The following is a 21,994-nucleotide window of genomic DNA, read 5'->3' on the forward strand; positions in this document are numbered from 1 at the left end:
GCCTCTCATATAGGCGGCAGGTCCCTAGCCGTCAGAGCCAGGCGGCATTACTTTTGGCCTACTCTTGAAGCAGACGCTAAAGAGTTGGTGAAGATATGTGACAAATGCCAAAGGTTTGGCAAGCTTATTCACCGCCCGGCTACTGATCTGACGGCAATCCACAGCCCAGTCCCGTTTGCTAAGTTGGGCATGGATATCTTGGGTCCTTATACGCCTGCTCCAGGCAGAAAACGCTATATTTTGGTGGATGTGGATTATTTTACCAAATGGGTAGAGGATGAGCCGGTCAAGAACATCAAGACAAAGGATGTCATCTCTTTTATTTAGAATAACATTATCACCCGGTTTAGGGTACCTATGTCTATGGTGTTTGATAATGGCCCTCGGTTTGAAACGCCTCACCTTAAGACTTGGTTGGGAGATCAGGGAATCTCATATTGTTTTGCATCAGTCGGCCGACCCCAAGCAAACGGCCAAGTTGAAGCCTTCAACAAGCTTATCTCAGAAGGCATAAAAAAGAAAATTGAAAGAGCCGGTGGCTTATGGGCAGAAGAGTTGATTCATGTCTTATGGGCCATCCGGACAATTGTCAAAGGGGCAACCAGTGAAACCCATTTCTTATGGTATATATGGTGGTGCTGAAGCCGTCTTGCCCATTGAACATTACGAGCCGACTCTCAGAGTCATGCTTTATGATGATGAGGCAAATTGGGAGGTCATGCGGCTAGCATTGGACTCCCTCCCGGAACGCGGGGGCAACGCTGCCCTACGCCATGAGATATACCGTTTGAGAATGACCAGAGCCTACAACAAAAAATTACGTAAGCGTCCTTTGAAAGTTGACGACTTTGTGTTACGTAAAATGGAGGCAACCGGTAGGGCCAATGAGGCTGGAAAGCTAACTCCTAATTGGGAAGGCCCCTACCGGATTTATGAAGAAGTCAGGGATGGCACTTACCGTCTGGAAACTCCAGACGCCCGGCGTCTACCTCGAACTTGGAAAGTAGATAACTTAAAAAAGTACTACTTCTGAGAAATGTAATTTTTTTGTAAACAGTGAGTCCATCAATGAGAAATCAGGCTTTGTTTGCGAAAATTGTTTGGCTATCTTTATAATTTCTTATCCGCCTGGGTTATTCTCAGACAGAACTTTTGCTTAACTATCTAAGTTTGACACTTGGTGTAGATTCAATGATATAATTACTTATCCGCCTGGGTAATACCCAGACGGACTAATTGCTTAACCAACTAAAATTTACATTTAGTGTAAATTTGATATAACGCGTGGCCGATGGCCATATTGAAAAAACTAAGCACAAAAACGCTTAGTGGCTACACAACCGGTCTCAAACAAGACCAAAGGCCAATGGCCGGATGGTTGCTTATTTTATAAAACCGCCTGTCCTATCATGGACAATGGCGTCCGGCGACACCCCTCCGGGTGCAATCGTCGCAGAGAGCAGACTCTTTGTCAGTTCTACGTACCTATGCAGACGACAAAGATTGAACGACCAAATTAGTCAATTCATAGCCGTCTGACCAGAATAATCTACGAGAACGATTAAGTTTCCGAATACCGGATGCCCTGAGGCATCAGTCGGTTACCGGCTGAAGTTTTCACTTAGATTATTTATTCCAAAGTTGCACTCTCTCCCAATTGGGGCAATAGATTTTGTGTAATGGATATGTAATAATCCTAGACGGAATATGACCGCCTGGGTAAGAGGCTCGAAGCACCCGTTCTAATGGCCAGCTGTGCACTTGGTTTGGGGCAATCACCATTGTGATTGATTGGCCTTAAAACACCTCATACTTCTCCAAGTATCAAGTGTTTTACAAGCTAATCAATCAATTTGAAATGAAACCAACCACACAGCCGTCCAGGGGCAAGAGCACCCGGATTGAAAATTGTCGCATGCCTTTTTAAGTTGGGCAAAATATTAAAGAATTGCAGTATATTCGCAAAATTCAAAAAATTCAAAAAATTCAAACACAAACATTTATAAACAACCGACTGAGTCGGATTACTTCATATAAATATTAAGAATGGCACTGAGGCCATAATAATTGTTAACCGGACTCACATCTGGTGAAAAAGCAAGGAAATAATTGTTTACCCAACTCCACAGTTGGTAAAGATACAACATATTCGGCTTACATGCCGGAAAAGAAAGAAACTTGGCATACTACCGCTGAAATTGGGGAGGCGGACTCAAGGCTGAGGGGGAGGCTGCTTCTCCGGCTAGTCTTGGCTAGCTGGGCCTTCATTTTGCTCTTCCTCCGCCGGCTCCTCGTTGTCCGAGACTTCATATCCCTGCTCGGCAGCCCAATCTTGGAAGCGAGGCGGAGGAGCCTCACCCAGCACTTGGGTATCATACACCTTAGTGGCGTAATCATACCTAAGTTTATAGACTTCAAAGTCTATATCCGAGTAGAGGAGGCTCCAAGTGATCTTTAGGCGGGCTACGTTATCCCGCTCATTTTCTTCCATCAGCCGTTTTTGCTCCTTGGCGATCTCGTCCGACTGCTTGTTCCGCAGATTGACGATCTTGACCCCCAGTCGGGAGACATCTGCCCAGAGTTTGGTGTTTTCTTTATCAGCATCTTCTAATGCCTTGAGTTCAGATTGAGCATCCTTCAGTTTTTGCTCAAGGTCATTAGCTGTAGGGAAAATTTCAAGCATTACCCCTAGCTTGAACCCCACTGTGATCATACACTAAAGTACGGTGGCGTCCAAAGGGAAAGAAGATAGAGCAAAAGAGTCGCCAACAAGTTTTAGGAACTTGTAAACCGTTCATGAGGTGAAGGTTACACCTCTTAACGATTCAGGAGATCGTCAACTCCAATAGGTCTGGAACCATGACTGGTAGTTCGGGGATGAAGGTACAAATCCAACCTAAAAGAGATTGAATCTGCCTTAATAATAGGCGTCTACTTTATTCTGATCGTACTCATGTGCGCTTTCTGACTAACATAAAATCAATAGGTTAACGTAAACCTGTTTATCTATGTTGGTTGAATATTAATGCACAAATAAAACTATTATTGGCGATCACTTTAATTATAATCAAATTAACCCTAAACAAGATTATTAATTATCTTATTAAGCATGATTACAAGTACAAATTCCCTTTAAACATGCATAAAAGGTGTGATCAAGCAATAACAATAAATATATAGCAACATAATAATAATCAATAATAATTATTAAAATAATCATAATAATAATCAAAACAATAATCATCATAATAATAATTATAATAATCATAATCATAATAATCATGTTAAAGCATAATAATAGCAAGACCCTAGGCATGATACTAACAAGATTAATAACAAACCCTAGCATGTCACTAAGCAATAAAAATCAAAGCTTTAACCCTAACATGATACTAACAATCATAAATATTAGAAAGAACATAAAAGGCATCATACTTTTAATCATACTTGATATTAAAGTTATCCTAGACATGATACTAGGAATTTATTGTTGTCACCCTAAACATCAAATTAAGGAAACATCCTAACATGATACTAAGAATTAAAATAACAATCTAAGCATGATTTCTATATCATAATATCAATTAAACCATTAAAGTACTTACTTGGATGCTTCGTATCTCTTTCTAATAACAAAATACACGCGTTAGTAACTTCAAGGAAAATAATAAACAAACAATTAAATCAAATAATTGAAATAGAGATCTGAGACCAAACCCTCAGAAATTAAAACCTTTCACGTCTAGAGCGAAGGCAACTTCGAACAATGCTAGGTGTGCCTAGTGCTAATATATGAGGAATTGTGTTTGTAAAAGGCTAGGCTTAGAAAGAGAGAGAGAATACAGAAACTCTTGATGAGAGTTGGTGATTGAAAAAAGGGGAGATATGGCCTTTATAGAGAAAAAAGAGAGTCGAAAAATAAGAAGAGAATCTGAATTCGAATCGAAATAGAACTCGATGGACAGCAGTTTTTGCGGATTTTGTTTTTATCATATCTTTTGATCCAAAAGTCCAAATAAGGCATATAATATGTAGTTGGAAAGCTCTTGAAGTCTAATTTCCAACCCAATTTGAATCAGATTAAAATATTTTTTAGATAAAAAGATATGGCCGAAATAGTGGAAGAGTGTCAGTTTTGGATAGAGTTTCATGTATCATTCATATCTTTTTCGTTATAACTCGGATTTAATATTATAATATACCATTGGAAAGATAATTTCAAGATCTATCCAATTATATAAAATCTGGATAAATTTTATGAGTCACGAAAATAAAAACTGAATATATTCCACTTCGTACAAAACAAGGATTCTAAAGAGTAGTTTTATTCAATTTTAAACTCTTTGAAACATAATTATCAATCCTAACTCCATTAGGATTTAAAAGAACCTTCTAGAGTATTATAGAAGACTATAATCAATCCTAATATCTTTAGGAATGATAACTAATAATAGGCCCTCCCCTAGATCATTGGGCCGCATATAAAAACCAAACCGGGCCCAGTTTAGTATTTTGGCCATAACTTCCTCATTATTCATCGGAATTGGGCTTATAATATATCGTTGGAAATTTCTTTTCAAACCCCATCCAACTACACCATTAATGGACCCTTATCATGGACCAAACTAAACTGGAATGAACGTTTTTCAAAAATAAGGTAAGAAAAGAAATATTTTCAAAAACAGAAAGAAGAGATATTTTAATAAAAACATCCTCATCACTAGAGTTTTCACGTTTTCGCTTTGTTCGATAATCAAATGAAATGAAAGGTATTCATCATTGGGTTTGGTTTTGGGGAGACACATTTGGGTGTCTACATTAGCCCGGCTGGTGGCTTCATCATTTGCAGTCGTCAAGCTCCGGATCAGCTCCTCATGTTTCAACTCTACTGCTTTAATCTCTAAATCACACATATAATTAGCATATTTAGCAGAGTTGAGGTTTTCAAGGGCCCTCCGTTTGGCGTCATTTACCTCTTCTTGCTTCCGCCTGAAGGGGCCTCGGAGCCCGTCTACTCTCAGCATTACCTGAGAAAGGAGCATCCGGGTTATGACATACTTAGTTAAAATGAAAAAAGATATCAGAATTAAGATTGGAATTCTTTACCTCAGCCAGCTGGCCCATTATCCGGTCGAAGTCCACTACCTGTAGATCAGGTATGGAATTCTTCTCTGACCGAGTGAGGGTCCTCACCATCCGTTTGGCGAATCCAACAAGATCCGGCTCGTCGGATGTAAGATCTGCACCAAAAGTAGAAGTACTCTATGAGAAGGAAGCAGCATAGTTGGAATTCATCCGTTGTCGGCTGCTGACTGAACCCCCGGAGGGGTCTACCTTAGTCTTGACTCTCATGAAGTCAAGTGGCCAAGGTATTTCAATCTTTCCCTTACCTTGGGTTTCCGGATGGGGCTTAGGAATTTCCTCCTCCCCGGTTGTTGCCACACCGGCTGCAACATTAGGTGGCGGGCCACCCTTTGATGCCGTGTAGGCATCCGGCGCATTTTGCTGCGAACGCTCTGAGCCTTCGCTTAGAATCTTCATTGCAGCAGGGGAATTACCACCGGTCGTGGGACGATCGGTTTTGGCAGTAGAGGTTGACCGGGGAGTGTCCTTCCTGGCGGCTTTGGCAGCCGGAGCCTTTTCTAGATCTTCTCCTTGCCTTTTGAAAAGCTTGGAGAAGGATCGTGGCACACGTTTTGCAGAGTCCAGCAAATTAAGAAGTTAAATATACCCAACCGGCAAACTGCCTTTGTAAAAAAAAATAATAATAAAAATATATATATATATATGCTAAGGCATGCGGTCTTACCCCGCCTTTCTTGGACTATTTGGCTTCAACGGCTGCTTTATTTGCAATAGCAGCCTCCTTGCGCAGTAGCACCACTGACTTAGCCGGGGTTTTGGCCGGGTCAACCATCTTCAAGGCGTCGGCTGCATGAATAAGATAAAAGTTAGAAGAAATTATGGAAAGTTTGTAATGTAAAAATAAAATCACAAACATTCCGGATGCAAGTGGATCTACCCTTGGGAAACATGGGACTTAACCCACAGGCGGACAAAAAGCATTCGTCCTTGAAGTAGTCCGGGTAGGGGATCCAGTTTTTTTGAACTATAATATGAGTCCCATCCCCCATGGGCTCAGTAGTGGTTTCAAAGAAACACGGCTTCATTATTTGCTCCCGGGCCCTAGTAGATAGCTCCGGGAGAGGGCATTTCCTGCCAAGGAGAGCTGGTTCTTGATTGTACCGGCGTAGGGTCCGGTTGTGTCTCAGAGTTGGTGAGGAGATTAAGTAAAACTTGTCCTTCCACCCGGACCACTTGGACACCTTGTCCAAACTCATCAAATATTGGGGTAAGGTGGAAAGAGTGTACCATGCCCCGTGACCGCCTGGGGCCTTGCTCAAGTAATGCATATGAGCGAAGGCGGAGAAGCTAGGAGTGAGGTTTTGAAGCTCGCAGGCGGCGATGTAGCTCAAAATGTTCACCCATGAGTTGGGAGTGAGCTGCCAAACTCCCAGATCATACCCCTTTAGGATTTTCCTAATCCCGGTATGGAGGGGGAACCGGAGGCCGGCTTCTATAACCGCCTCGTAGCGGACAAAGTAGTGGTCTGCATTATCGATGTCATCGTCCCATGCCATTACTACATCAGCAGGCGGGACGATAATATCCCACCCCTTTCCAAAGGGGTGCTTCTCTTTGAAAGCCCTAAAACCACTCTTTAACAGGGCAATGTCACCCGATAGCATTCTAATCCTTTTTGGGTTGGGGTTATCAGCGACTTTCGCCGGCTGCTGATAATCAGCCGTGAAGTTATGTTGTTCAGAGCCAGAAGTTTCGACTCTCGACCTTTCATCGGCCTCACCATCGCCGGATCCATTTGAGGAGGCGGCTTCTTCACCGCCCTCCTCCCGTACGTCCGAGCTCCCAGATCAAGAGGGAGCCTCTTCATCAGAACCGCCACTCTCCTCCAAATCCTCATGTTCCCCATCCGGAATAACCTCATTGGCTGGAACTGCCATAGTGCGCCGGCTCCTAGACTTTCTGGCCGTCTGTTTGACTCTGGCCATTGTGTCTAGCATAGACACAGAGAGGGAGGAATTCGGAGATGAGCACAACAATTCTGACAGTCCTGAAAAGGCACCCCCTGTTCTAGACTCAGCCTTTCCGGGAGACCGGCTGAGTGTCCCAGGCAGTGCCGAGTGTGTGGATTGAGAACTCATTTTACTTCTAAACTATGTATACAGGCGGAGAAAGAATGTATACAAGTTGAAAAAGAGAAAAGCTAAAGATGGTACAGGCAGTTACCTTACTTTAGCTCTGGAAAATTTGAAAACAGATACAGTCGGTGAACCGGGTGTTGCAACGTTAGCACGCGGGAATCCTGAAAATCCTGATGCAGACGGAAGCAGAGAATCTCTCTCCAAAATTCCCCTTTTTCTCTCTCTAGAAAGTAAAAGAAAATGAAATAGTGAGAGAAAGGAAGGGGGGTAAACTTCTATTTATAGAAGAGTGAAACGGGGGTATCCCCGTTTGAATTTCAAATTACTATCCGTTGTTACTGTTCACCCTTGATGGGTGGACACATGTCACAGGTGTCACGTGACATGCACGTGACCCCTATGAGGGGCAAATGTTTAGGGTAAAAATACCCTAGACAAGTGGACCAATGAGAGGAGGCCACGTGGCAAGCACACGATGGCCCAAGTGGCTCAATATCCTCTTGACACGTGGCCCCCCCAGATAATCCTCTGAAATGGCGGCCTTCAAAGGCCTAAATCCCTAGAAGCGTCGCAAAACGGCGCAGCCCACTAAAATATAGGTCAAATGACCTAGATAGGGGCACATTCTCCAACGACCCTATAAATAGGAAGATATTTCCCTATTTGAGGGACACATTCAATCATTTATTACACCTACATTCTCTCTCATCAGAGAAACACCTGAGCTTGGAATCCAAGCAGATCCCCACCTAAATTTCCGTACTCTTCATTCTCTTTCAAGTTACTAACTTGATCGTTGGAGGCGGAGCTCCACCATCTGGAGTCTTCATTGTTCTTGTAGGTACAGCTCAGCCGGACCAGTCTTTGTGACGTAACTCTCCCGAGGGACAAAAACACCCAAAACAACAGACGGTCCCCTTTCTTTGACTAACTTGAAAAAATAATTGGAAGTTAACAACATCAAAAGTAATGTGAGGCTAATGGCTGGATAATAAGCTAAACATTAAAAGGTTTAGTGGCTATACAACCGTCTTCTAAAAAATTAGACACGAGGCCAATGGCCGGATGGTTACCCATTTTATAAATTCGCCTACTCCAATGTGAAATATGGCGTCTCGCGACGCCCCTTCGGGTGTTATCGTCGCAGAGGGCATTCTATCGTCTGCTGTACAACTGCATACAGGCGGCAAAAATTGAACGACCTAATTGGTCAACTCATAGCTACCTGACCATGGCAATCTAAAGAATGACTAAGTCTATGGTGGCCAGATGTTAGATACATCAATCGGTTGCCGACTGAATTTCTAACTTAGATTACCTCGCAAAATTATACAAGTCCTCCTAGCAGGGACGTGCGCACATTGAGTATAATTAGATTATGGCCACCTACATAGTCAGCTAGTTTGAAAATTAGCCCAAGTAGGATGAAACTCACTCGAGATGGGGTGAGCACATAAGGCTTATAGAACCGCCTGCTTTTATGATAGAAAATTAGCAGGCGGGCAATCGCAAACTTCCTATTTCATGCAACTTGTAATATTGGTAGCATGATCACTCATCCGGACCCGTTGAACATGGGTAGGCATAAGGGGCCGCCTGGAAAATATGAGACGCTTGTAAAGGAAGAATCTCAAGTGGACCGATGCTAACTTAACACTAAAGTTCATTCAACTTGTAATACTTGTTCTATGAACAACCATTTGACCATGGCAGAAAGGTCTAGTGACCGCCTGCAATAAGATCCGGATGCTCGAGTGGCTGACTGCGCGCTTGGCTTGGGGCAATCACCATAGTGATTGATTGACTTGAAAATCATTCATACCCCCATCCGGCATCACACATTTTCAAGCCAATCAACCAAATTATAAACCCAAGCGCACAGCCGCCTAGGGGCAAAACCATCCGGTATACCATTCAAATTCAATTCAAATTCAAACTTCAGAAAATAAAACACAAGTGTTAGAAACCAAACACAAACGTTAAAAACCGACCTATTGGGCGGATAATTCATCATAAAAAGCTGACCCCTTGGCTAGCAAAATTAAAAATTTTAATTGTTAACTAGCTATACAGCCGGTGAGAATAAAGAGAAATAGTTGGTTAACCCGACTCCTCAGTCGGTAAAGAAACAAGAGATACTCGGCACGCAGGCCGGAAATGTATTTGAAATGGCCATCCGGCCGCAGAAATAACATTCAAATTAAACAGCTTCAGGAGAGGACTCGGCTTCATTTTCATCCGCCACTTCTTCATTGGCCGGATGATCTCCATTGGCCTCGTCCTCATCTTCAGGAGAGGACTCAGCTTCCTTGGCCTCGTCCTCATCCTGGTCCCCCTCGCCGCCATCAGCTCCCTAGTCTGCCTCAGCATCCAGCTCCTCTGTAGCTTGCTCATAACGATACTCCCAAATGGAGTAGTCGTCTTTGGGAAACAGAGCCTTCCACGCCATCTTCATTCGAGTGACGCAGTCGGCCTCGTTTTCCTCTACGAGCAGCCTTTTCTCCTCTTCCACCCTAGTAGACCATTTGGAGGCGAGCTGCTTTTCTTGGTTGGCAAGCTTGTGTCGAAGTTTTTCATTTTGGCGCTTGAGACTATCCGTCTCTTTGACAGCATCTTGAAGCTCTTCAACCTTCTCTTTAGCCTCCTTCAGCTTAGTCACCCTCTTCTAGGCCGCCTCCAAATCTTTCTTCACTTGCAAATTTGCAGTCGCCTGTGAGTATAGGATATCTTGAGTCAACAACTCAGTCTTATTTACATCAAACATGGCTTTGTCGAGATTGGAAGCGGCCCTTAAGTTGGCAGCTCTTACCTCTTTGTGCTTGTCGGCGAATGGTTTTTTAAGATCATTGATTCGCAGCATGGCCTGCATCCGGCACAAAGAAAAAGAAGGTTAGTATACAGTAGGCAAAGGCAAGAGTTAGAAAATAGCTTAAAAAATACCTCTACCAAATTTGCAAGGATAGCATCAAAGTTCAGGGAGCCGACTCCTTTGATAGAGTCGTGCTGATCAGCAGAGACGGCGGCGAGCATGTCCTTGGCAATCCGCTTAACATCCGACGCCTGGGGAGCATCTGCACAATCAATACTTGGTGAGAGGCTGGCATAGATTCGGCCAAAAGACCGACTAGTTTCAGACTGGGTTGGCGAATGACAGTAAGTCTTAACCCTACAAGAGTAAGGTAAGGGATCAAAGGCGGAGGTACCTGGGATGACGACTAGATCCTGAGCATTCTTGTCCCTCTGCCTGCTTGAATGGCCACCTGGAGAGTCGTGGCCCCAGTTGGAGTTTCGCCCTTTGTTGATTTGGACTCCTCCGCCTGCTTCAAAGCAGCCATTACAGCCGGCGACTTGCCGCCTATAGAGGGGTGGGACTTAGACTGGCTGGTCGATGGCTTATGAGCAACCATCTTCCTCCTTTTAGATGGAGTCTGGCCCTCATCCGGAGCCAGCTGCTTCGGGGGCCTTACCCCAAGTGTTGGCAGTACAGGCGGCTTCACTGATCCTTCCTGAAAAAGAATTGACTTTGAAATAAGAAGTTTGAAAAAGGCCAATGATAAGAGGAAAAATGTAGAAAAGATTACATGCTCGAGCTATTCTTTCTTGAATACTTGGTTCTTGTGCTTCATTATTTGGCGGTAAGCAGAGGCGCCGCCTCCTGGTTTTTTGTTCGGATCAAGCTGAGACGTGGCATCTTCTGTAAAAGGCCGAATGAGATATTAGGAAAAAAAAATGAATGAATAATGAAATGATGGCCATCCAAAGACTCAGGCGGCTGCCCACCTCTTCCTTTCTCACTGCTAAGGCCACAGGCGGCCAAAAAGAAAGGATCAGTTAGCCAATTGAATTCTGGGATATAGCTTTTAGGGGTAATCTTTTTCTCGGTTCCTCCCTTAATCATTTTCACATCAACTTTAAAAAGACCAGGCGTCAAAATCTGGTCCCAGCCTTCATCGGACACAGGCGGGAGAATAGATTTTTGACCTAGGAGATAGGAATTTTGGTTCCAGGAGTTATACTTTCGGTTCCGGATGGTATCAGGGGAAGAAATAATGTAAAATTTATTTCTCCAATCCTTTCATTTGTTCTCTTTCCCTAAAGTCATCATGTAACCCTTGTTACATGACAAGGTGAACCACCCGGGGCAAGCTGATGCAGGAGCTTTGCTAAGGTAATGCATATGGGTGAAGGCCTCAAAGCTGGGCTCAACATCCTGCATCCTGCAGGCGGCTACGAATCCTAGAATATTAACCCAAGAATTGGGTGTTAGTTGCCATATCCCCAGGCGGTACCTGTCAAGGATCCTTTCAATTGTCGGATCCAGCGGAAACCTAAGGCCCGCCTGTATTGTGGCCGCATAGCACCCAAAGCACCTATCCCCATAGCTCTGGTCAAGCTGCCAGACGACTGAATCGTCAAGGGCCGGAACGTTTATCTTATAGCTGGCACCCGTGACATAGGTGTCACGGAAATCATCCAAGTTTTTTCGCATGATTCTCTGAGTAGACACGGATATATGGGTGAAGCAGGAGTAAATTTTTCTTGAAGAGAGGAAGAAGTTTCTTCCTGGCCTCGCTCGATAGAGGCGACCTCATTTTCAAAGCCTTCTTCAGCATTCACAGGCGGCTCTTCCTCACTCCTGAGGCCGCCTGAGCTAGCATCCGACTAGGACAAACCCTCACCAGAGCCGGATGCCTCTTTGCTGGAAGCATTTTCTGGTTCACTCAGAATCGAGTCAGTCGGCGTCATTGGGACGCCAGATGGGTAATAAGATACCTCACTTCTAGGAACCCTGAAAGGACCCTCGTCCTCTTCATCACTAGGCGATCAGGCTGTCCTTTTTGTTCTAGCCATAGTGTCCTGCATAGACACAGATGGATACGTTGGCGAGAGCAGTTCTAGATAGGTGGCACCCCTAGTTCTAGATTCGTCCATCCCAGGTTACTGGCTGACAGCTACCCTAGGTCGTGCTGTGTGTGTTTGTGATACCATTTTCAAAAAAGAAAACAAACACAAGCGAACTGAAAGGAAATTGAAAAAAGAGAGAATAGAGCAGGCAGTTACCTGAAAGAGGTAGTGTTAAAGCCGACTGGCTCAGGCGGCAAATAGCAAGCGGCAGACGGAAGTGTTATTTTCAAAGAAAAGTTAAAGATTCTCTCAAGACCTTTTTTCGTAAATGAGTGAAAATGAGGGGGGCAAAGTTTCTATTTATAGAGGGGTAACTTCAGGGGCATCCTGGTAAATTCCCTAAATGGTGAACAGTAATTCATGTTCCACCACTGTGTGAGTGAGGCGTGTCACAGATGCCACGTGGCTTGCCATGTCACATCTGTGAGGGGCAAATGTTTTGGGTAAATTTACCCCACCACGTGGTCCAATGAGAATAGGACACGTGTCCATCTTATATTGGTCTAAATTGGGCCACTTACGAAATGACACGTGGAATCCACTGTCATCAAAAGGAATGACGGCTTTCAAAGGCCCAATTCCCAAAAAGCTGCCAAAAGCGCGGGCAGCCCACCAAATCTAGGTCAAATGACCTAGTGTAGACACCTAAAAATGTCTCCCCAAAACCAAACCCGATGATGAACACCTTTCACCGCCATTATTGGTTGGGTTGAGTATTTAATCTTTGGAGTGCTTAAATCCATGTTATATCCAATATATTTCATGAACCAATCCAATTTCTAGCTCATTTCCCTAAACCATAACCTATTTTCCACTTTTCGTGTCCATATCGCAAAACCGAGAGAAAATAATTTTATGGATATATAATTTTGATCTAATTATTATTTTTTTGGATAGGCCTTGAAATAAGATTTCCAACCATATATCATAAGCCCAATTCCGAGCTATAACGAAAAAGATATGAGCAAAACACTAAACTCGGCCCAAAACCAACACCCTTCCACTAAAACGGCCATATCTTAAAATATACAAATAATTTTTACCTGATTCTAATTGTGTTCGAAAATATACTTCATAAGCTTTCCAATGATATATTATATGCCTTATTCCGCGTTACGAATCAAAAGTTATGATGATTTTAAAAACGGGTAAAAAACTGAAATCACCGTGCACAGTGCAAAAGCACCGTGTCACGGTACTGAACATCGTGTCACAGTGATTTTTCCGTGTAATTTCCACGTTTTCTCATACCGTGACACGGTGTACTGTACCATGTCGTGTCACATAATTTTCTCATGTCTTTTCTGTGTAAATCCTTCACGCGTTTTCACTTCCCGTATGTCAAATATTTCCCGTGTCACTCCAGTTGTCCACCGCGTCACGGAATTTTCCCCTGTCTGACGGTGCCTGGCACCGTGTCACGGTGTTTTTTGTTGTGTCGCGGTGTTATTTTTTAGTGTTTTTATCTTTTTATGGTTCCGTGTGTTCCCTCTGCTCGTTTTCCCTATAAATAAGACCCTCATTTCTGCAGTTTGGGGCATCAAATCCTTCTCTCTTTCTCTCTTTTACACCAAAAATCATTCTCTTCTCTTTCTCTCATATTCTAAGCCTCAAACCTATATTCCTAACTACGTCATTCTTCCCCTAAGCACTCCAAGGAGTCCATACAACACCCGAGGCTCCGTCCTTAAACCAAGGCGTGAAGGGTACCAATAATTGAGGGTTTGGATTAAATCAAATCTATATTTATTTAATTTAATTTTTATTTAATTTATATTTTTTTTATTGAAGTTACTAACAATTTATTCATGATGTAGCAATTTAAAGGAACGCGCATAATGTGAGTAATTAATTAATTTAATTACTCTTATTTTATTTTTAATATTGCTAGTATCATGATTAGGTTATTTTATATTTGATTAACGCTATTATTGTCAAATTGCTTCCAATATTGATGTTTATTCTATTATTATTTATTGATCACCACATTGCATGTTAAAGGGAATATGTAATTGAAAATCATGCCTAATAAGATAATTTGGACAACCGGTTTAGGTTCCTTTTTAATCTTGTTATTATTTAATTAAGTGATCACAATATTTTAGAATTATATGTTGCATTAATATTCAACCAATTTAGCTTAATAATAGTTTGGAGCAAATTGAATTTTTGTTTGTATGCCTTTGAGATCGCAGGAATCATTTTTCACTATAAGAATCGAGTAGAGGCCAATACGGGCGAATGTGACTCCATGACTCACTTCGTACCATCATCCCCGATCCTCCTTTCGTTGTTCCGAACCATATGGAGTTAGTAATCTCATGGATTATGAATGGGGTGTAACCTTCACGGGTCAATCGTTGTTGCCTATCGTTGTCCCTTAATCGTGGTTATCTTTTGTGATTCGTGAACGGTTTACAAGCTCCTTAAAAACTTGTTGGCGGCTCCCTACTTTATTTGTCCCTAATCGTATTATGTCAGTTCCCACTTCCTAAGAGTGCCAAGCATATTCACACATGCTGCTAACGTAGGCGCACTTCGAGCGACGCCTACACCTAGGTAAGGGCACACTTATCCAGAATGACCCTATAAATAGGGAGATTTCCCCCATTTGTGGGACAGATTGAAATTATTACAAAATAACTAATATTCTCTTACATCAGAGAAATCTCCTGATCTTGGAATCCGAGAAGATCTCACCTTTATCTTTTTCCGCACTTTTTACTCACTCCTACATGTTCTAACTTGATCGTCAGAGGCGGAGCTCCAACCACCCGGAGTCTCCGTTGTTTTGCAGGTACAGGCGCTCCTCAACCAGTCTTTGAGTTGTAGCTCTCCCGAGGGATAAAAACACCCAAAACAATTAGTGTAATTTCACAGTAAAATATTCAAAAACAAAGATATACAAATAAAATACAGTTGGAAATATAGGAATATAGCAGGACGATGTATAAGCTAGCAATTTTTTTTTTTTTTTTTTTAAGGATTAAAGAACTGTAATCTTAGGTAACAGTTCTATTTTGTAAGGATAATATAGAACGGTTAAGTACTCTAACCGTTCTCTTTTCCTTCATTTTTTCTAATTCAAGAAGGGAAAAGAGAGCGGTTATGACAAAGAACCGTACTCTATTGTTCAACATATAGAACGCCTCTTTAAGGCGATCTATATACTTTACTCATCGCTTAGCAGAAGAACGGTTTTAAAGCGTTCTATAAAGCCTATTCTAACCGTTCTCTAAAGGCTTTTTTTTGTAGTAGTGCCTATTCCTTGAAACTAGTTGTCCATTAAATTTTTTACCCTACTTATTACGTAAATTCAAATATTGCCTTATGGATGATAAAATGTGAAAATTTAGGGCTTGGAGCAATTAGGTTACAAGTCTTACAACTAACCTTTTTATGAGTACATAGTAAATTATTTAATTGTTTAATTTCACATTTACAGGGTTATTATTATTATCTATACTTATATACTAAATAATCCCCGTAGTTATCCCCTAAGTACACGTGTCATCACCATATAAAAAATTTTCCCGCCAAAATATTTTGTTACTTTTTTCTTTTTTATTTTTTTATTTTATTTTTATTTTTATTGATATAAGTTTGTTACTAAATCTAAAGGAGAAGTTTTTGCCTTATATTTAGGGAGTGATATCCAACAATAATAATTTAAATAAAATTAAAAAATATAGTGGTATTGAATGAAATGTTAGGTAAAATTATAAAATACGAGTACTATTAGGATATCATCAAAGAGTTTTTTTATTTTTTTTGGTTATCAACCAAAATAACATGAATAATTAGTAAAATTTTTTTTATTAAGAAAAGAGTAGCTTTCATATTACGAATACTAAAATCTAATTAATTCTTCCGTCTCACAATGAGATTAATCTTATGGTATATCACAATGTTTATTGTACTTTTTTATACTACGTATTTTTTTTTTTGTACTTATAATGATTCTTTTTGTACAGTTTCTAATAAACAAATAGTAAAATATTATTGTAAAACCGTGCATAGCACGGGTTTTGAACTAGTTTTTTTTAATAAATTAAACAAGGAGAAAACTGGGAAAAAGCCAACAGGCAAATATGAAACTAAGGCGGGAGCGCAAAGTTTCCTCAAAATTTAAATAACCCCGCGTTTACTCATTTGCTGACCTCATTAAAAACACAAGTTTATATAAAAACCGACAAAATCACATTCCCGTATCAAAAATATTCACACCAAAATAAAAACTTCCTCTCTTTCACTTTTTTCTTTTCCCAATTTACCCTTCTCTATCTATCCAATTTTCCTCAACACCCCTCCCGCCATTGCCATGGATCGCAGCGAGCGAAGATCAGGCAGCGCGCGCAGAAGCTTGAAGCGTAAGCTTGAAGAAGACTTCAATGAAACTCGTCAAACCAAGCTCGATCTTTCTCCTTCAATGAAACTACCGAATCATCAAGATCTGATAGTCGAGATTAATTCGTATGTTCATCTTCTTCATCGCTCCTTCTCGTCGTCTGATTCCGATCGTGCCGATTCCAAACGCGCCACTCATTTTTTCTCCGAACTCGCCAAAAACGGTAAAAAAAAAAAATCAGGATTTTTATTAGTTTGGTGTAATTTGCATTTAATACGATTTTTGTGATTTTTTAATTTGTTTCTGTTCAGATGAATTGGCGAGTTTGATAGTTGATTGTGGAGCTGTGCCAGCTTTAGTGATGCATCTTCAGTCGCCACCAAACGACGGCGTTTCGAAGCCCCTTGAACACGAGGTTGAGAAAGGAAGTGCTTTTGCGCTCGGTCTTATTGCTGCTAAGGTTACTAATTTGATTGCCTTTCGAAATTTCTTGTTATTAATTTTGTTTTAAAATAATAGCTATTCTCTGCAATGAATAGCATAATACCAGGAACCTTATTTGGCTGTTGTTATTTTGTGTGGTTTAATCGAGTAAAAACTGTCAAACAGATACCTTGTTTATATGTTTCTGCCATTATTGGGCCGATTCTGTAATAGAATTTGATGGATTCGGTAGGTTTTGTATGTTTATACCATGTCATAATTTGAGGTCTAAATAACTTGTTAATATCCTACGATTTTGACTCGTTTACCTGAGCTGTATCATAATGTTGAATAAAAATGGCTGTAATTAGTGTTTGGACTTTTTTTTTTTTGATGAATTCTTTCTTATTTGGATTTTGGTTAATTTCACAGCCAGAACACCAACAAGTTATAGTTGACGCAGGTGTTTTGCCTCATCTTGTTGCTCTTTTAAAAAAGCATAAAAGTGGCTGTAATTCTCGATCTCTCTGTGGTGCTGTAAGAAGAGCAGCCGATGCTTTAACTAATTTGGCTCATGAAAATCATAATGTCAAATCTCGTGTCAGGTTTGTAGCATTGTACATGTCTCCAGCTGCTTCACCATTTTTAAGAGACGTATTTGCTATATTGTGACATTTTGTTTTATTTCTGGACAGGGTTGAAGGCGGCATTCCACCACTTGTCGAACTTTTAGATTCTACTGATGTCAAAGTCCAAAGAGCAGCAGCTGGTGCTCTAAGAACTCTTGCTTTCAAAAATGATGAGAATAAAAATCAAGTAGTGCTTACTATGATCCATGCCAAATTCTACTTTGTAAGGCCAAGCGATAACCTAAGTACCTAACCAATTGTTTTTATGTATCTGCAGATTGTAGAATGCAATGCTTTGCCTACCCTAATATTAATGCTTCGCTCTGAGGACCCAGCTATTCACTATGAAGCGGTTAGTGTTCAACTGTTCTTCAGAATAGGCTGTAAAGCTGTATGTTTGATATAATGTGGGTTGTTGTTAGTTATTCACTTTGGTGGTATGTCAAATTTTGCAGGTTGGTGTCGTTGGGAATTTGGTTCACTCGTCTCCTAACATAAAGAAAGATGTTCTCCAAGCTGGTGCCGTGCAACCTGTCATCAGGCTGCTCAGGTATGTGTATTAGTCCTATGCCCAAAGTTAATAATTCACTTTTTAAATATCTTGTTACCTGCTTCATATTGTCTACTTGATGCAGCTCTTGCTGTTGTGAGAGCCAAAGAGAGGCAGCTTTACTCCTTGGACAGTTTGCCTCTGCTGATTCAGATTCCAAGGTTAGCTCTCTAGTTGCAATTAAAAAAGGTTACCTTCATTCGACATTTATTTATATTTTAAAATTCTGAATAGGATTGTTATAGTGGTATAACCAACAATATATATGTAGGTACACATAGTCCAGAGAGGTGCTGTCCCACCTTTGATCGAGATGCTCCATTCACCTGATGCTCAGCTTATGGAAATGTCTGCTTTTGCTCTTGGAAGGTTGGCTCAGGTATGCTGCCTGTGTTTACTCTTCGCTTTGAGCTTTCTCTCTTTTTAATACCAGTCTTTTCTCTGCAGTAGTGGCCCTGTATGCTGTTTGTGATATCTTATTCTGTCAAAGCAGCCCTTATTGTATGGTGCCTTGGTACTAAATGGAATGTTACTTTTATTTGTTTGAAGGATTCACATAATCAAGCTGGTATAGTTCAATGTAGTGGTATCATGCCCTTGTTGAAGCTACTTGATTCAAAAAGTAGTCCTCTACAGCATAATGCTGCATTTGCTTTATATGGCCTTGCAGACAACGAGGTATTGTTGGAAAATGCTTTGCTGGCTTGTTCCATTTTGATATTCTTTTCTGTACAATCAGCTCATCAGGTCTGTATGATAGGATAATATTGCAGATCTTATTAAAATTGGTGGTGTTCAGAAACTCCAGGAAGGGGAATTCATAGCTCAGGTATGATCAGATAATGCTTCTATTGAAATTTTGGGTCTTTTGGTTGTGGGTTTCTTTCTGTTCTAAAATTCTCGTATGCCATTTGTTCATGTATTTTTGAAGGGAAAAAATTGTTGGGGTTTAGTTGATCAAATGCAAACAAATAAAGTAATGAATCCATTTAATTTTAATGTTTGTCGATAGTAGTAAGAGATAGTGAGCATTTGGTGCACTCACTTGGAAGAAATATCATCACGGAGAAAAGAAGAATAAAAATGAAACCAAAGTAATTAATTATATTATTTAAATGAGGTAGGACTTTATGTAGGGACAAGATATTTGGGAGAATGAAACCTTTATATAGGGACAGAGAGGGTGATGTTTACATAACTTTAGATAAGATGATGAAGCTACCGATTCTACTTAAATAAAAAACTTTAGAATATATTAAAAATATGATAACAATTTGTGATATTTCTAATAGTCATTTTTAGTATCTATATTAAAAAATGTAAGGATATCGTACTTCAATGTGAATGGAAGGTGTGCAACTTTGCTTGAAATGAATAGGTTGCAGTGCAGGCTTGCTGTACTTCATTGCTTTTACTTCCATCTCATCCTTTGCCTCAATGTGAGATTTGAGATTCATGCACTTGTCTTGAATCTTTTTATCACTAGGACTTCTTTGACTTTTTCCTATGCTGCAATTTTTGGTACATTATTCAATTTATGATCCACTAAACATAAATGTTGCAATTCAGCAGTAGAGAACTGATCATATCATAATCTTCTTCTATCATGCCACCATATCTATGATGTATGTTCAAGCTCTTTAGCCTCATTTGCTTCTTCCCAATACTTCCAGAAGCCACTTCCATCCAAATTATTCTTAATCTGGATGGTGAGTTTGGGGACAATTCTACTTGAATTGATTGAATTTAAGCTCTATTTATTGTCTCATCCGTCTAATTCATGAAGTGAGTGCTTAACATATCGGGACTTGGAAAATTACTTTATAATGGCCTTAAGTTAGCTCATAAAAGTTTTAATGACCAACGATGCTTGGACTCAATGACTCATCACCTAGCCTTGATGTAGCCATGTTGACATGATTTATGTTGCATAAACATATTGACAGGGTTGGGAATAGGGTAGTTTCAAATTTCAAGACACAATTGAGGCAAAGAATCCCTTAAAATAATAAATAATATAATCAAGTAAAAAAAAACATTAGAAAAAAAATCTTAATTTATATTAATACCACAATTTGGAAAGTGCTAACATTGAGCAATAAAGATTAAGATATATAAAGAAATATGTAGTTGAATTTGTATGAGCTATAGGTAATTTAGTTTAGCAATCTGGAGAAGTCATTGTGCATTTTGGCTGTTTTCAGACTTCCAATCATAGCCTCTCCCTCCTTTACGTCCAGGATTTATTTTCAATTGAGAACTGCTATTCGGTTTCTAATACTAGTTTGATTGGCATATCTGCAGCCAACCAAGGATTGTGTGGCAAAGACTATGAAGAGAATGGAAGAGAAGATCCAAGGAAGAGTATGATTTCACCATTTTATCTCAGGCCTAGTTCAATCTGTCACTGAAATGTAGTCTTTCTGATATTCTTTATTCCATGAAACATATAAATAGGTACTAAACCATCTGTTGTACCTCATGCGGGTTGCTGATAAACCTGTTCAAAGACGAATTGCTATTGCACTTGCTCATCTTTGTTCATCAGAACATCAGAGGAGGATTTTCATCGACAACAATGGTAATTTTTGTTTATGTTTTGTCTAACAGGTCATGGTTACGTCTTCAATAGAACACCTATTATCCCACTACAACACTGCTTATTTTTAATTATTATTATTTATTATTTAATTACACTTTGAAGGGACTAAATTTCTCTGTTTGGATTTGGATTTATATATTTATTTTCTGTGACTATATTCTTTACAGGTTTGGATTTACTCCTGGAGCTTCTTGAATCTTCAGGTACTAAGCAACAGCAAGATGGTTCAATAGCTTTGTACAAGATGGCTAGCAAAACCAATATACTTTCACCAGTTGATGCAGCTCCTCCATCACCAACTCCACAGGTGTGTGCTATCAGGCTTATCAATTACAATATAGTTTGTTCGAGGAATCAGCAGTTTGTGAAAAATAGCTGGAAATCTGCTTTTAAGATATTCTTTGCTATAATCGTTGATCTCATTCTAGGATATCTATACTGCTTTTATAGACTCATTTTCGTTTATTCCGGTTATGATGCCTGTTAATCAGTCTTGTTTCTTTGTATGGGCAGGTGTATTTAGGTGAGCAATATGTAAATAATTCAACATTGTCTGATGTTACCTTCCTTGTAGAAGGTAAAATATCTTATTTTCATGTACTCTACACGTTTTTTTTTTTCAAATGATAAATATAATTTAGAAGCTAATTATACTTCCGTTTACTTTCAGGCAGGAGATTTTATGCTCACCGTATATGCCTTCTTGCATCTTCTGATGCATTTCGTGCAATGTTTGATGGTGGTTATCGAGTAAGTGCATCATAATCTGAGTAGCTTTCTGTTCACTAGTTATAGATGCATCTTTTCTGACATCATTTACAATCTACTTGTTTTTATAAACAGATGTATTTTAATGTCAAATCAACGCATACAGTATTTGATTGAATTTTCATGTGACTGATTGCAGGAGAAGGATGCTAAAGATATAGAGATTCCTAATATAAGATGGAGTGTATTTGAGTTAATGATGAGGTGAGGTTCTCGTCAAATTTTGTTGGAATGAAATTGGGCCCTGTGGAGGTTGCTAATCTTGTTTTGTGGGTTTGCAGATATATATATACAGGATCTGTAAATGTCAATTTGGATGTTGCTCAGGATTTGCTTAGAGCTGCTGACCAGTATCTACTTGATGGTCTTAAACGGCTTTGCGAGTATGCCATTGCACAGGTATGCGTGAGATTGAGTTAGCATGTTTTTATATTCTTATATTGTATATCAAGTAGCTAACAACCATTATTTTCAAAAACGCATCCGAAACTTTCAGGATATCTCTGTAGAGAACGTTACATTCATGTATGAGTTGTCAGAGGCATA

General features: G+C 40.1%; 1 protein-coding gene across 1 annotated transcript in view; it reads left to right on the forward strand.

Annotated features, from left to right (window-relative positions):
• Positions 1–16,366: 16,366 nt before the first annotated feature.
• LOC145613911 (ARM REPEAT PROTEIN INTERACTING WITH ABF2-like) overlaps positions 16,367–21,994 on the forward strand; it is a 6,699-nt gene continuing 1,071 nt past the window's right edge. The window contains exons 1-18 of the mRNA XM_081668948.1: positions 16,367–16,699; positions 16,788–16,936; positions 17,332–17,504; positions 17,595–17,715; positions 17,806–17,880; positions 17,984–18,078; positions 18,164–18,239; positions 18,350–18,457; positions 18,628–18,756; positions 18,839–18,907; positions 20,383–20,442; positions 20,536–20,659; positions 20,848–20,987; positions 21,194–21,257; positions 21,351–21,430; positions 21,588–21,652; positions 21,730–21,847; positions 21,945–21,994. The exon at positions 21,945–21,994 is cut by the window's right edge and continues 75 nt beyond it. Coding sequence (XP_081525074.1) covers positions 16,450–16,699; positions 16,788–16,936; positions 17,332–17,504; positions 17,595–17,715; positions 17,806–17,880; positions 17,984–18,078; positions 18,164–18,239; positions 18,350–18,457; positions 18,628–18,756; positions 18,839–18,907; positions 20,383–20,442; positions 20,536–20,659; positions 20,848–20,987; positions 21,194–21,257; positions 21,351–21,430; positions 21,588–21,652; positions 21,730–21,847; positions 21,945–21,994 — 1,946 coding nt within the window. The 5' untranslated portion in view covers positions 16,367–16,449. The remainder of the gene's footprint in view (positions 16,700–16,787; positions 16,937–17,331; positions 17,505–17,594; positions 17,716–17,805; positions 17,881–17,983; positions 18,079–18,163; positions 18,240–18,349; positions 18,458–18,627; positions 18,757–18,838; positions 18,908–20,382; positions 20,443–20,535; positions 20,660–20,847; positions 20,988–21,193; positions 21,258–21,350; positions 21,431–21,587; positions 21,653–21,729; positions 21,848–21,944) is intronic.

This window comes from Chenopodium album, chromosome 3 (genome assembly GCF_948465745.1).
Source record: "Chenopodium album chromosome 3, dcCheAlbu1.1, whole genome shotgun sequence".
NCBI classification, from domain to species: Eukaryota; Viridiplantae; Streptophyta; class Magnoliopsida; order Caryophyllales; family Amaranthaceae; genus Chenopodium; species Chenopodium album.